Source organism: Onychostoma macrolepis, chromosome 04, assembly GCF_012432095.1.
Source record: "Onychostoma macrolepis isolate SWU-2019 chromosome 04, ASM1243209v1, whole genome shotgun sequence".
In the NCBI taxonomy this organism is placed as follows: Eukaryota; Metazoa; Chordata; class Actinopteri; order Cypriniformes; family Cyprinidae; genus Onychostoma; species Onychostoma macrolepis.
The window spans coordinates 28,646,109-28,661,507 of NC_081158.1; the positions used below are offsets into that span (position 1 = coordinate 28,646,109).

The 15,399-nt window shown below is 34.1% G+C and overlaps 3 protein-coding genes across 4 annotated transcripts; 2 read left to right on the forward strand and 1 right to left on the reverse strand.

Moving 5' to 3' along the window:
- The first annotated feature begins 2,031 nt into the window (after positions 1-2,031).
- tymp (thymidine phosphorylase) lies at positions 2,032-7,669 on the forward strand. 2 transcript variants are annotated; one of them, XM_058773739.1, is made up of 9 exons: positions 2,032-2,527; positions 2,628-2,824; positions 3,016-3,114; positions 3,971-4,100; positions 4,178-4,296; positions 5,154-5,316; positions 5,416-5,643; positions 5,843-5,973; positions 6,881-7,669. In XM_058773739.1, the coding sequence occupies exons 1-9, from the start codon at positions 2,392-2,394 to the stop codon at positions 6,920-6,922; spliced, it is 1,245 nt and encodes a 414-aa protein (XP_058629722.1). In that variant the 5' UTR covers positions 2,032-2,391; the 3' UTR covers positions 6,923-7,669. The 2 variants fall into 2 exon arrangements, with proteins under 2 accessions (XP_058629722.1, XP_058629721.1); XM_058773738.1 differs by having other exon boundaries at positions 2,039-2,527; positions 5,843-5,983.
- Positions 7,670-8,288: 619 nt separating this feature from the next.
- On the reverse strand, positions 8,289-9,718 carry lsm8 (LSM8 homolog, U6 small nuclear RNA associated). The gene is made up of 4 exons (XM_058773743.1): positions 9,556-9,718; positions 8,870-8,910; positions 8,656-8,783; positions 8,289-8,567 (listed from the first exon to the last, which is right to left on the reverse strand). Exons 1-4 carry the CDS (start codon positions 9,584-9,586, stop codon positions 8,477-8,479), a joined length of 291 nt encoding a protein of 96 aa, XP_058629726.1. The 5' UTR covers positions 9,587-9,718; the 3' UTR covers positions 8,289-8,476.
- A 120-nt stretch (positions 9,719-9,838) lies between these two features.
- si:ch73-139j3.4 (CD82 antigen) lies at positions 9,839-15,294 on the forward strand. The gene is made up of 9 exons (XM_058773740.1): positions 9,839-10,500; positions 10,614-10,726; positions 10,993-11,071; positions 11,279-11,394; positions 11,501-11,575; positions 11,698-11,799; positions 11,916-12,080; positions 12,179-12,262; positions 12,965-15,294. Exons 2-9 carry the CDS (start codon positions 10,661-10,663, stop codon positions 13,331-13,333), a joined length of 1,056 nt encoding a protein of 351 aa, XP_058629723.1. The 5' UTR covers positions 9,839-10,500; positions 10,614-10,660; the 3' UTR covers positions 13,334-15,294.
- Positions 15,295-15,399: the final 105 nt, after the last annotated feature.

A 15,399-nucleotide genomic window follows, 5' to 3' on the forward strand; every position in this document is an offset into this window, starting at 1 on the left:
CTACTTCAAAATGTCTTGTTTTATTCAACGTGTTACTTTCAGATTCTTTGTAATTAGTTGTGAAATTTACTAGGTTTTAAAAATGAGTGAAAATGGTTTCTACACTGAAAAAAAAATAAGTAGTTAAATTTACTTAATTTTTATTTTGCACGCATATTTAAGAAAAATTTAAATACGGAATTAAGTAAAATCTACTTAACTAAGTTATCTAAAATTAGTAAAGGAAATAAGTTAATTAAACGTGGCCAGGTAGTTTGATGAGTAATTTCTACTTAATTATTTACATTTCACGGTTTGTAAACTTTACTCAAACAACATAGCACTGAAAAAAAATAAGTAGTTAAATTTACTTAATTTTTATTTTGCACGCATATTTAAGAAAAATTTAAATACGGAATTAAGTAAAATCTACTTAACTAAGTTATCTAAAATTAGTAAAGGAAATAAGTTAATTAAACGTGGCCAGGTAGTTTGATGAGTAATTTCTACTTAATTATTTACATTTCACGGTTTGTAAACTTTACTCAAACAACATAGCACTGAAAAAAAAAAAAAAAAAGCCTATAAAGCATGTGGTCAAATTACAAGCACATATGTAAGCAAGTAGACTGTTCGTTATTCCTTTTAAGGTAATATGTTGACTCTATATAGTTATGAACTGAATGACACTTGGCACATGATACACAATAGGGCTTTTCACACTGCGCTTAACCCTTTATCGCGTACGATCACACCGGTGTGATTAGAACGTTCAGTGCGCCACGTCATCAACTGCTGAATTCAAATCTGCTTTCTGGCGCGGAGCCAGATCAGACGCACGAGCGCTTGTCATATTATCACTTAATCAGTGTTTTCAACCATATAATGCTTATTTTAGATTTCAGACATTTAAATACACATAAGTACTAGCAAAACCATACATTTATAGTTTGTAAAATATGCACTGATGTCTATGGAAGCAGCAATAATGATCCTTACAAATATAATCTGAAGACATGTTTTATTGATATCATATACAGATTGTGTAGATAACTTTAAAGTTTACTCTGCTCTTCTCCCAGTTTACTGGAGACTTACTTTAACTTGTTTTGGGAGGAGAGGATGAATTTACGTGTTGTAAATCCCACAGCTCGGATTCAGCGCGAACAAACATGGCGGCGCCCATCACCCGGTATAGATCAACTAACGCGGTCATTATAAAAGTGTTTAAACAACCAAATACATTTACTTGCACATATTTCAGAATCGGAATACCAGATATTTCATAATATAGCGAGTATGTTTCTGAATATTAATATTAAAAAAAGGAAAAACGAAATAAAAGCAATCCATGTGTCATACAGCGCTATTAGGGCTGCGGTGTGTCACATGACAAGCATGACGCGTCGCCATGGAAACAATAAGGCTATAAATTCTAAAATAACGGTCGCCTAAAAAAACTCACGCCGGGGGCTCAGCTAGAATATTTTAAACTCACGTGCGAAAGGGCATATTCCAGGTTAGAGACTCCAGTGAGTCGATGTATAAAAAAATGATGTAGGAACTAGATTTATGTACAAAATAGTGTAAATACATCTCGAAAACAGCAAAATAAAAAAAAATTACCTTATTAATTATTCATGCCCAAGTGCATGATGGGAACAACAGGATCATGACGTTGATATTTACTTAAACAATATTTGTAAAAATAACAAACAGTTCCAAGTAAAATATACTTATAACTTCAAACTTTAAATTCTATAAGTTTAAATTGAGTACTAATATTGAATTTACTCTTTTATTTAAATTCTTGCCTGAACTAAATTATTTAATGTAGAAATTACATTTGTTTTTCTGTAGTATTTACTTCACCACAAAATCATTTTTATCAGTGTACACCAATGTATTTTTCAGTTAATGAACAATTGCATTTAACGTTATTTAATAAAAATACAAATGTTCGTTGTCAGTTTTAGTTCAGGTCCATTAACATTAACAGATACTATTTTTTTTTTTACTTTCATAATGTAGTTAATATTGAAACATTAAAAAACATTGAAAGTGTTTTTCATTGTTAGTTAATGTTCATTAATACATTAACTGACATTAATGAGATCTTATTGTAAAGTTTTACCAATTTATTATTATTATTTTTAATAATTATTAAACTATAAAATATTACAGTAAAAATTAAAGTTTAGGTACAAAATTAGGTCTTTATACCATGTAAATTGATCACTTCAATAAACGGCAAAAAATTTTGAGCTGGACAAATGTCATTGTGTAATTAAATCAACTTTAGCAAATTTTGGGAAAATTCTAATTCTTGACGTAACATTTCCTCTGGACAAAGTTCCTGTTTTATGCCTCACACAGCTGTTGACTGAAGACGACGCATAATCCGATGTAAAGATGTCTTCTAAAGACAGCACTGTTAGCTTCCCTGAGCTTATAAAGCTGAAACGAGACGGTGGCCAACTCAACAGAGCTGAAATAAGCACTTTTGTACAAGGAGTCACATCGGGAGCCATCCAGAAGTGTCAAATAGGTAAGAGCATGATCACATAACCTCAGTTTACTGTTTAGACACAAACTAAGAAAATGTTTGGGTGGAATTTTTCAAAAATAATTGTGCTGCACCTGCACAGGTGCTATGCTAATGGCCATATGGCAGAAGGGCATGACTAATGAAGAAACCCTGGCAATGACGAGAGAGATGATGAACTCCGGAGAGACGTTTCAATGGCCGAAGGAATGGCTTGTGGTAGACAAACACTCAACCGGTGGAGTCGGAGACAAAGTCAGCCTTCCGCTTGCTCCTGCTCTGGCTGCATGTGGCTGTAAGGTATAGAAAATGCCCTGTATTTTAAACTGTAGAACTCAAAAATCTAAATTCTGAATTCTTTTTATGATGAAATATTGCACTATTACTAGGGCACAATTCTACTCAATTACATTTTCCACTGCCAACCGCTCTGAATGTATTTTAAAATGAACGCAGCTGAGGTACTTAAGATATGTAGGGTTTTTTTCTAGATTCCCATGATAAGTGGAAGAGGACTGGCACATACAGGTGGCACCCTGGACAAGCTGGAGTCTATACCTGGGTTTAAAGTCAACCAGTCAGTTGAACAGGTAATGTGGGATTTATTTAAACTTCAAATGATGCTCTAACTGGTTTGACTATTTGTTTCATTTCTTTAAGTATTATCAGCTATATTTATTATTATTATAAACTGAATTGAATTTAAGTTACAGTTAATGTGAGCTTATCCTGATTTTATTCCCCAGTCTAACAGTTCTGGTTAAAAAACAGTGAAACAATTTTAAAAGCCTCATGAGTCATTAGTGGAAAATTTGTTTCTTTCTTAAACATCTCATGATGATTTGGTTTAGTTCCTTATTTTTTATTTGAAGATATGAAGTGCTGGTTTACAGGTTGCATCTGTTCAGGAGAACACTCATCTTAATGAGGAACCGACTAATGTATACTGACATCATAAAACCCTGCTAACCATGTCTTCCATGGTCTGTTTTAGTATTTATAATTAATGTTGTTATTGAATATGAGCGTCATCAAATCAATTTTTGCCACTGACTGTAATCCTTATATAATGAAATCTATGTAAATGAATGTAGCCCATGTACTGATTCATCACAGCATGCTGTTTCTCCCAAACCAACGATTTAGACAATATTACACAATATTTCGCAACACACTTCTTACTGGGCAAAGTTAGAAGTCAGAACTCAAGGTTATTACCATTGTACTATTACTAAAGTAGCCTAATTTTGTAGTATATTATGCAAAATTTATATATTCATAAAATATCCAGATGCAGAGTGGCAAATAAACCAGATACTTATTTATTAACATTTATGAACACAATTTATTAATTATTATTTTTAAATAATTTTCATGACTCATTATGTGATTGGACTGCCTAACATTAAAATATATTATGCATTTTTTTATATTATATGTTTCTAGGTGAAGCAGATCCTAGAGGATGTGGGCTGTTGTATTGTGGGACAGACAGAGAGGCTAGTTCCAGCAGATCGTGTTCTCTACGCCATCAGAGACGCCACATCAACTGTTGATAGTCTTCCTCTTATCATCAGTAAGATTAACCTAAAATCTTCTCACTGCAGTGTTAACCCTACTTCTCATGACTGTTGTTGTCCATGTTCTGCACAGGCTCCATCATCTCTAAGAAAGGAGCTGAAGGTCTGAGTGCTCTTGTGTTAGATGTGAAGTTTGGCAGAGCTGCTCTGTATAAAGATTTAAATAGCGCTCGGCGTCTTGCTCAGTCACTGGTAAGAGAGCTTTTAGCATTTACACTATATTATCACTACATTACATCTATAATAATCATGCAACATAGATATTTTTTTTATTATTATTTTTGGAAATTGCAGAAATTGAGTGTGAATTTAAACTGAACGTAGGAATTGAATTGGAATTAAGCTTATTGAAAGTTTAAATTCATTAATTACATTAAAATGTATACACAAAATTCAAATTTCTATATTTGGCATTTCAAACATATCTCCAGTATCTCTCTCTCTATATATAGTTCTTTCTTTCCACAGGCCCTATAAATCTTCTAATAACTTCAAGGGTTTTTTTCTGTCAAATGTCAAAAGTTTTAATGACAAAAAGAAGCATTTAAAATCTATTGTTTAACTTATAAGCTGCAAAGGAGTGGAAAAAGTGAAAATCAGAATTTGCCATAAAATAATGTCTTCAGAATCATTCATACATGTGAAAATCGGCTGAGAATTGAACAAGTAGCCCAGTTGTAACCTGGCTTAGTGTAAGATAGAAATCATGTGTTTGTGGTATTTTGTTGTATATATTTTGCTTTTGTGGTGATTAAAGGATAATACAAGACTTCTCAATCTTACAAATGGTTGAGAGCAAAAATGCTATTAAATGCACATCATGTTTTGTAAGAAAGTGACATTCTAGAACAAAACGGGTACTATATTTGGAATCAGAATTAATAAGAAACAAGTATTTAATTTAGCAAATAGGGCAGTGGCAGTGTTGTAATTCTGCATTCTGTTTGCAACCTTAAATCAAATTCGAACCCAATTCAGGATTTGAATTGGCATTTAAAAGTGATTCTCAATTTAACTGTTATACAATAATGGTGTCCATTTGCCAATAGGTCACTGCAGGCAACAATTTGGGTGTGAAGACAGGGGCGGTGCTCAGCCGAATGGACACTCCCATTGGCCAGAGTGTGGGAAATACGGTCGAGGTGTGTGAAGCCCTCGAGTGTCTTAAAGGACGAGGGTCAGATGATCTCAAGGAACTGGTCACAAATTTAGGTAAGGAGAAGGACCCACTTAAAGCATGTGATGTCCTTCAAGACAAACTGGCCACAAATGTCTGCAATAAGCAAGCATAAAAGTTTTCATTGTGTTTAGGTGGTTATCTATTGTGGATGTGTGGCCACTCCGGTACTCCAGAGAGCGGAAAAACTAAAATCGCTGTGAAACTGGAGAATGGAGAAGCCCTGAAAAAGTTTGAGGCGATGCTGATGGCTCAGGGTGTTTCTGCAGATGTTGCACATTCGCTGTGTTTAAACGAGACCGACTACTTTGAGCACATGAAGCGTGCAGCGCATCAGACAGAGCTCAAGGTGCTAGATGATGGTAATTATGTTCCATGTTCTCATTTGAAAATCAAATATGTTAATTATTTTACATAATGCTAACAGCACAGGCATGATTATGAACAGATCACACAGAGTGCGCTATTAATATTCACTGTTATTCATCTACATGCAATCATCACGTCCATTATCTCAGCGGCAGCCATTGTGTGTGTATGTGTGAACTGTTTGATTGACAGGAGCCGTTTTGGACATTGGCGGTTTGGCCCTGGCTGAAGTGCTGCATAAACTAGGTGCAGGACGTGCTAAATCGGGAGAGGAAATCGATCATAGTGTGGGAGCAGAGATCTTGGTTGAGATGGGACAGCAGGTACAGAAAGGTTAGTCTCATTTATCTCAATGTGACTGTTTGGAATAAAAAAAAAATGTATATACCTCTAACTAAAAAAAAGTATACAGAGTACTAAAAAAATTGTATTTGAAAGTTTTCAATATGTAACACTAAACACTATGCAATAGCGATCGTATGTAAAAGACACACTTCACCACAATGCATGTTTACCTCAGCAAATAGTTGCCAGTTGTCCTAGAAATAAAATACTGTTATTTTTAAATGTAATTTAAAATAACTATTTAATTTTTTATTTAATTTATAATCCAATTTTGTATAAACCATTTGGCAGTCCTATCAAATGATGAGTCAAGACTGATATTAATATTGCTTTTGGTTCATTCATCACAGTGGAAATGAGTCAAATTGCATTGTGGTATATATCATCCACCATAGTGTGCTATAGTTGTAGACTAAACATTTTTGCAAAAAACAAAAAAGTTAAATCTGAAATATTCAACTATATTATGAGTATTAGATCATATTTTATAATAATTTTGAAAATTATTATTATTTTTTTTTGTTCATTAATCACACTGGAAATAGGTTAAATTGCATTGTGGTATATCTCACCCACTGTAGTATGCTATGCTATAAACAAAAATGTGAAAATGTTAAATCTGATATAAATCTGATTGTACTATGAGTAGTAGGTCATATTTCATGTCAAAATCAAAAATCAAATCAAAAATAAATAAATTTGCCAAATTGCATTGTGGGATATATAACCCACCATTTTGCAAATGTGAAAATATTACATTTGCATGTATACTTAGTGCCAAAATAGTAGAGTAGTACTGTACTGTAAAAATAGCCTACCTTTATATCTCTGTATAGTATTTATTGAGACAAATCTGTATTTATACCCTACTGATTCAATTGGCAGGTCAATCATGGATCAGGATTCATCACAATTGCCCAAATCTGAATCCACACTATTCTGACCTGCAGAAAGCCTTGGTCATTGGCAGCCATGACAAATACGAGACAGTATCACGTATGGCAGAATTCATCTACCCAGATAATCCCAACATGTCATAAAACAGCCTCATTCGAAACAAATGTTGTTTGTAACAAATATTTCAGTTTGAATGTACTGTTACCAAGAAACTGTTTTCTTTATATGAAGCACTAAGGAGTTTTTACAAAAGAAAAACATGACAATGACCAACACTGACCTCTGCATCTGGAAAATCTTTAAACATATTTGCTTACCAGTAGCTGGAATATTATTGTAGCCCAGGCCTGCTCGATTCCGTCCAGTAAAACTTAGTTGCAGCTCTAAACAAAATCACCTAAAAGGCCTTCAGTTTGAAATTGCAGCCAGGTGTGTTGGAGCAGGATTCAGTACACTAGAATAGCAGATGAAATGCTGCCACCACTCACTCGCAGAGGAACTGCGGCATTACTGACCACAAACCCCTGAAGCGCTCCTGAATCTCAGATTACAGGGTCAGCTCTCGTTCTTCTTGTATAAAAAGCATCTAAGATGATGCCTTGAGATATTCATAGATTCATCAGAAGGTAAAAGGAATCTGATTCCACAATCAGTGTTGGTTTTTAAAGTGTAACACTGGTGCTTCATTTATATTTTTCAACAAAGTCTTTCTCTGTGTATTTAATCAAACCAATTAATCTGTGTGATTATCTATTTTAATAAATGGAGGTTGGAGAAGAGATGATCTTTGCTGCCACGTAGTGGTACAAATTATGTCCAACACGAACCCCTACATTTTCTACATCCTTAAAGTAAAAGCTGGTTTTGAATATCTGGAGACATATCTAAAAAAACAAAAAAAAATAGTTCATCCCAAATTCAAAAGCAAAGTAATACTAATAAGAATTTTTATTTTTGCTATTGTGACATTTTCGCGATAAATTTCCAGAATGTCAGAAGCCAACATTTTCATTAATGTGATTTATTTTTAATTTTTTTGTAAAACAAAATCCATAAATTGTAATTTTTTACATTATCGTAACGAAAGTTTTTTTTGGGGGGTGGAGGGTGGAATGCTTAACTGTCACAAAAAAATAATGGCCATAAAATAGGCTTCATTTTCTTAATTCAATAAAAATTTGTATTCCTTTTGACTTTGTTGTGAAATACAACCTGGATATTTCTTTGAGAGATTGATCATATTTTACAGTTTATATTTATGACAGTCTTGCTTAAGTTTAAATTATAACTAGGAATCGACCAGGAATCAGTTACTTACCTCAGTCATCATCGCCTTGTTTTTTTGTTTGTTTTTTTTTTGCTTCCATGAAAAATAAAAATAAATATTTAAATCAAATACTTTCAAATTTTTTTATTTCAACACACGTAAAAAAGGATATGCATTCAGTCTATTTTCTTTAAGATTAAAAAAAGCAAATAATATTGCTGATTTTCGATGCCTGCAGATGTCCTAGGGTACGTCTTTAAAAGGGAGACAGTGAATTTCATCTAAACGTGGATTTTTCTGTCCTGGTTCGGGAGGTATCAGTGCGCCACAGAATTGAGCGGTTCTGCTCTTATGTTTCCAAGATCCAGCGCAGAATCTGTTTCTTCATCGATTTCACCGATTACAGCCCTTAAAACACAAAAACATACAAGCCTTTAAAATCCAATAAAGTCTGCAGTTGTTTTACACAATGTAAATAAGTAGCACAAACACATACACATTATCGCCTCTGACTATATACAGTCCCAGGACCACCTGCTCTACACCCTGGGAAGAGCTGAACACCCGCTCGTGGCTTTCATCCAGGATGAGATTGATCGTCTGATCGAAGCCCTTTAGCGTCCCCTAATTAAAAAACAATGAAAGTCATAAGCAGTCTCCTTTATTAATGCACATAAACAATGCTACTTAAGGAGATGAGAAAGACTCACCACAATCATTCTGCCATCTGAAGTGACGATGGCAACCGTCCCTTAAATAATGTTGGTTAAGGAAATATCAGGCTCATAAAGACTTACATACACAATCATATTCAATTTATTTGTAATAAAAATAAATTGATTTATTTATATTTATATTATATATATATATATATATTTATATTATATATATATATATATATATATATATATATATATATATATATATATATATATATATATGTGTGTGTGTATGTGTGTGTGTGTGTGTGTGTGTGTGTTATTAAATAAATAAACTAGTATAAACTATGTATATATATATATATATATATATATAGAAATATCAAGTCTCAATATGTAATCAATGTATAAATAGTAGAACACTAATAAATTTAATTAAATCCATGTAATAGATATAATTAGACACGCTACATGCATGCATTTATATAGAGTAAACAAACCATACACACAATTTATCATGCATATTAACTGTATATATGTAGCGCATATAAAATCTGATACATTACGTTCACACATGCATACTAAAACACGATAATGACTTTATCATGCTAACCATAACACGCTAAATCACTTGATAGCGCGCGCATTTAAACATAACCACTGTCATGCAACCAACACAACGCCACCAGCCACCGATCTACAACAACATCACCATCATGAAGTGCATCAAAGGATACGGTTGATGTAGCTCTCGAGAGCGGTAGACATCTCTGCTGGAGCGTGTTTAAATCCACCGGTTCTTGAGCACAACTACAACGAAACACATTCGTTCAGCTGCGACCTGAACCGGAAATGAGAACGAAGAGACTCGAGTAGCCGATGACCTATCGCGGCAGCACTAGTCGAGTAGGAGCAATCGAACCTGGGGTGATGTATATTTATCCAGAAGATGGCGCACTCTATAGGTTTCTAACAAGGAGGTCTATATAATACGGTTTCTAACGAGCAACCTTTGAGATTAGAATCAGTTCTTGGTGAAAAGACAAATTGTTTCAAGGTCACAGTGGGGGCTGATGGAAATACTGATGGTGTTGATGACAATGGAACTTACACACAAGTATTGTGGTGGTGCAATAGTGAAGCTACTTTGATTTGTATCATCACATTGATGCTCTTTACATGGTATTTCAAATATTACTTTGGTATTATCAGGATAAATGTCCAAACTATGATGTTACCATTGTATATTTCCCCCCAAAAAAGACATGGTATTGCAAACTATGGCAGCTCTTGGTTTGGTTCCTTTATGAAGCTAGATAAACAATAATTACCTAAACAATCCATTGCACAATCATAGCTAAAGGAAATAAACCAGATGATAATTTTTCACATTCTGAACTCTGTCCAAACCCCTTGTTACAATAGAAAACACCAGTTGTAAAGCACAACACAAGTGATTGTTAAAGTTAATCATTTATGTTGTTATGAGGAAGTGAACTTTAAGCCTGAGATGCATTAGAAGGATCTCCAAGAAACCATTATGGTAACAAATGCTGTATGAAACACACATACTTGAACCGGGGGAAGAAAAATGGATGTATAAAATAAAATCTTTCCGACAGTTTAGACTTTTACCATACCAAATTGGACAAATAACAAGGGAAACTGGTTGAGCAGTACAGGTAATTTTTTGAAAGTGGTATTTAAACAATGGAAATTTAATTTGTTTTAAATTTCTATTCATCAAGTAATATGATCTTCTTGTAACTTATCTCTGTTTTCTGTTTCCACACAGGCTGTTTTAGATTTCACGTGAAGCTGTGACAGTTTGTTAAAGGCAACATGAAAGCAGACGACAAACTTCAGATCTTGAAATTCTTTCTCATGCTTGTCAATTCCTTCTTTGTGGTAAGAAGAAATAACCATAGATCTATACGTTACTGGCATGGATTTTAGAGACATTTCTTGTTTATCACTTACAAAGAAAGAACTTCCTGGACTGCAGTCAAATATATTAATCATATGGTGGACATTGACATGCAGCTCGTAATTTGATTAAGCTTGTTTTCTGCCAGCAGTGTGCATAGACAGACTTCTGCACCCTTCAAATAAAACATCTTAATTCATGCATGGCTACATGTACAAACAAGTAACAATTTACATGATCTTGACAGATTCTTGGCATCAGCATTTTTGCGTGTTCTGCTTGGATTTTATTTGATAAGGACAGCTTTGTAAGTGTTCTCAGCTCTGGTAAGTTTTCCGGTTTGTCATAGTCTATCATTATTCAAAATAGCAGCTTACACAATGCATGTTAATGCATGCTATTGCAATTTGCCTCAGATTACCTATAATAATGTATTAGGACATTACAAAGTATACTACTTTGTCGTAGCCAATTTTTAGTGTCCTTCAATCTGATTTTGGTGTGTTAATGAAGCAAAATGTGTGGTCTCTCAGGACAGGAAGTGAAGGTGGTGGCTGGGGGGCTCTTTTTCATTGGCCTTGTTGTGTTTTTTGTGTCCTTGCTGGGTTGTGCTGGTGCCTATTTTGAGAGCCGATGCTTCATCATATTTGTAAGCATAATTCATGCAGAGCACAAAGACACTAATAACTTTTACCCTGTTTTCTGAGTTGCAATAAAAGCTTGGTTTTAACATTTCCTCTTCTTTGTTTTTTCAGTATCTGTGCTTCTTGATCGTCATCATACTGGGTCAGCTTTTCATCACCTCTGTGCTATTAATACGAAGAGACAAGGCAAGTCTTTACATAAATTATAAATACTGTAAGGAAAAACACAGCTGGCTTCAACTACACACGGGATTCCAATGATAAAGTGATTAAACAAATTGTCTAACACATGTTTTGAATGTCACCAGATTGAGCAGTTTTTGAAGGATAATGTGGACGAGATCATTAGGGAGTATGGAGGAAATGAAACCCAAACGTCTTGGAAACTTCTAGACAGTGTGCAGACTTCTGTACGTGGCTGATTTACATCTGAATGCAAGATGAGTGTATGATAATTATAACTATTTTAGCTGACAATCAGCTATAGAAAGGTATGTTTTGATATAAGTGTATTTTTATGCTGTAGGCAAAATGCTGTGGTAGGCTGACCTCAAATGAATGGAGGAATAACACAGTTATTAAGTCCTGGGGGGAGACTGACATCTACCCTTGCTCCTGTTTTGACGGTACCTGCCCTATAATTCTGCCTGGAACACACAGCTTTGGAAACGGATCAGACATCTATGAAACGGTACCATATGTTGCCTTTTTCCATCATTACAACCTTTTTAATTATCCTCCTTGTTTTAATTTGCACACTAAAGCAGGTTTTTTTATTTTTTGTGATAGGGCTGTGAGAAGGCACTAGTGGACTGGCTAGAGATGAATATAATCGTAATATTTGGAATGGATGTTGGGCTTCTTTTGATTCAGGTAAGGAGAGACCAAAAAAATTAAATGATTTTTCACATAATATGTAACCAAGTAAAAAAATATTCTGGGTCTTAGATTTAAGCATCTTAGATTTAGCTAAAATAAAATAAAAATAATAATTGTTGTATGTTTCTCCCTTGGAAGCGCATAATGCAATACAAGTTAAGAATGTTTGATTTAGACAGCAAAAATAAAACCAAAAAGTAATTGTTGTGATTCATTGTAGTGATTGAGCTTAACTTGTATTTAACTTGGAATAAAATAAAATAAAAATTGGTGTATATTTCTACCTTGTAAGTGTATAATGCAATTAATTTCAGTGATAGAGCTGAACTTGCATTTAACCTAAAATGAGATAAAATAAAATAAAATAAAAAAACAATTGTTGTATATTCCTTCTTGGAAACACATAACGTAATACAAGTTAAGCATCTTTGACTTATACTGCAAAATAAATAAATAAATAATTGTTCCAAGATTTCTACCTTGCAAGTGTATAATCCAATTCATTGTAGTGATTGAGCTTACCTTGTATTTAACCTGGAATAAAATAAAATAATTTTAATTTTAGCATTTTAGTGACTGAAGCTTAATTTTCTATTTAACTTGGAATATTTCTAAACTGAGTTAGGACATTACAAGTAGTATTTTAACATCAAAAAATCTAAATGATTTCGTATTGTTTTGTCTTGTAATGCTCAGATTCTGCAGTTTATCTTTGCCATCCAAACCTTCAAATGCATTGGCCGTAAGACGAGGGAACTGCATCCCAGTAATCTACTGAACGCTATGGAGGAGAATCCTGCATCGCAGCCTGAAAACCAGCAGTACAGTATGGAAAATCAGCAGTTTGATACTCAAACCTACAACCCTCAAATGGACAATGGCTACCATCATCACGGTGGATATGTTGATGGGAATTATGACCAGTATAACAATCCTGAATTTTACGAACCGGATAACAGTCAAATGTACAGTAGCCATCATAGTGTGCAATACCAGCAGAGCTACAATGGCAGTTATGGTCAAGGATACATGCAGCACCAGAGCTACAATCCTGATGATTACTGAAGCCAGATTTCTTCTCTCATGTAACGTGATCAGATTGGGATGGGCTAATTTGCGGTTTTAAAAATAGCATTCTGTACAAAGAGCAGGCTGTGGTCTGTGCCTGACCAAAGACACTTAAAACCTTCTCGTAAGACCATTGTTTTGTTTCACTAAGTTCAGGTTAGTGCCTGTTCCCAGGAGTATCATTTGTCATTTTAAAGACAACCAGCATCTTTTTCTCAAACAATTCATTCCAGACCTCTAAGGTTAAAGGCTTTATAAGACAAAATATTTCTGTAGAAGTCACAGCTCCGGGTTTGATGACAGACAATTAACTCCTTTTTCTGGCAGATTTTATCACAAGTTTCCATTTTATTTTAATGCCCCATGACAAGTTTACAGATATTTTATAACTGTAGTAGTGTAATTATATAAAAAATACTGACCTGAAGTTATATCCAATATGAGACAATCCACACAAAATAACTAGCAACAATATTATTAAAACACTGTTATATGGTAAAAACGTTTTTTTAAATAAAGAATAAAAAAAACTACATGATTTCTACTTGAATCATACAATTAAAAATAAACATGTTTTATATACAAACGCTATAATTATATTATTTTGATTATTACTAATCAATAGAGAACAAAAAACACACAAACTGTATTTAAGATGCGTGTAAACCATTAGTCATCCTTTGCTTTTCGTGCCACGGAGATTCCTTGCTCTCAGTTGTGATATTCAGATGATTTGAGTGGTTGTTTTGTAAATCACTGCACACTCAGACCTGCTTTATGAGTCAAGAGTTGATGTTAATGACACTGGGGGCCGTTTAGTGTGTGAATGTATCTGTGTGTGTGTGTCGGAAGCTGAGTCGTAGAATCAAGAGTGGGCTTTGACTGAAGTTTGATGGACGACACTCTCAATTGGCCATAAAGAGCGGCGTGTCTGTCCGCATGAGAGGGCCCTTTGTTACGGTGACTCTGCGGTTGATGATAGCCAGGCTGACATTACCGACCTCGTGCGGTTATGAGTTGGCAGTCATGCTTTATGACAACAGTTGACAGCGCACGCATTGATGGAGACAATGAGAAAGTTACATGGAGAAGAACTAGTGATTTCCACTGCCAGTACCTGATTCTGCTCTGGACAGAGTGATGCACAATGACTCAACGGGGATTTTTAGGACTGTCTGGGATGCGCTGGGACAGTGATACAAAAATTAATAGGTTGTATTTTCAAAGAATAGTTGATCTAAAAATGAAAATTATGTCATTTACTCACTTTCATGTTATTCGTGACTTTTGTGGAACGCTAAATGAGAAGTTTTGAAGAATGTTTATGCTGCTCTTATAATGTGACAATGCTTGTCAAGCTCCAAAAATAACAAAAGCATACTCTAAAAACTGTAAATGTAGACCATATGACTCATGGACATTATTCTAAAGCCAAATGGCAGCTTTGCACAAAACAGATCAAAATGTATAATGTAAAATAATGTAAAATATTAAATTTCTCATTTGTTCTGCTCTTATATTGCGACAATGGCCTGTCAAGCTCCAAAAATGACCAAAAAGCAAACACTTTGTAAATGTAGTCCATAGGACTCATGGGAAATATTCCGAAAGGCCAGCTTTGTGCAGAACACATAGAAATTTAAGTTGATATTTACTGAAATTTTGCGCAAATCCCATTAGCATTTAAAAAAAAAAAAAATCTAATTGACAAAAGTATTTGAACCCTTAAGTCACATATAATGTATGAATTGCATTACATACAAAATATCAAACCAAGTGGCATCAACAAACCAAATGCAATCATTCATTTCTATCTACTGGTACAAAGTCATTTCACACTTTGTAGTTTATCATATAAACATGTTCCACAAGGTCTCCAAATCCATTTTTCTTAACTGTGCACAATGTATGTATTACGGTACTTTACAGTCTGAAACCAAATAAAATGGTTTTACCTATTTATGTTCTACTTGAAAAGTGTGTTTTTTTGCTTTATTTCTTTAAAATAACCTAAAGATAACTTGGTTTGATATTTTGTTATATGATGCATTGAAAATCCAACA

Coding starts and splice junctions, on each gene's coding strand:
- tymp (XM_058773738.1), top strand. CDS start 2,392: ATGTCTTCTAAAGACAGCACTGTTAGCTTCCCTGAGCTTATAAAGCTG. Junction 4,101..4,177: donor TAGTCTTCCTCTTATCATCA/GTAAGATTAACC, acceptor TGTTCTGCACAG/GCTCCATCATCTCTAAGAAA. Junction 5,644..5,842: donor GCTCAAGGTGCTAGATGATG/GTAATTATGTTC, acceptor TTTGATTGACAG/GAGCCGTTTTGGACATTGGC.
- lsm8 (XM_058773743.1), bottom strand. CDS start 9,586: ATGTCTACCGCTCTCGAGAGCTACATCAACC. Junction 8,784..8,869: donor CAGATGGCAGAATGATTGTG/GTGAGTCTTTCT, acceptor TTTTTTAATTAG/GGGACGCTAAAGGGCTTCGA. Junction 8,568..8,655: donor ATAGTCAGAGGCGATAATGT/GTATGTGTTTGT, acceptor TTGTGTTTTAAG/GGCTGTAATCGGTGAAATCG.
- si:ch73-139j3.4 (XM_058773740.1), top strand. CDS start 10,661: ATGAAAGCAGACGACAAACTTCAGATCTTGAAATTCTTTCTCATGCTT. Junction 11,395..11,500: donor GCCGATGCTTCATCATATTT/GTAAGCATAATT, acceptor TTGTTTTTTCAG/TATCTGTGCTTCTTGATCGT. Junction 11,800..11,915: donor TAGACAGTGTGCAGACTTCT/GTACGTGGCTGA, acceptor TTTATGCTGTAG/GCAAAATGCTGTGGTAGGCT.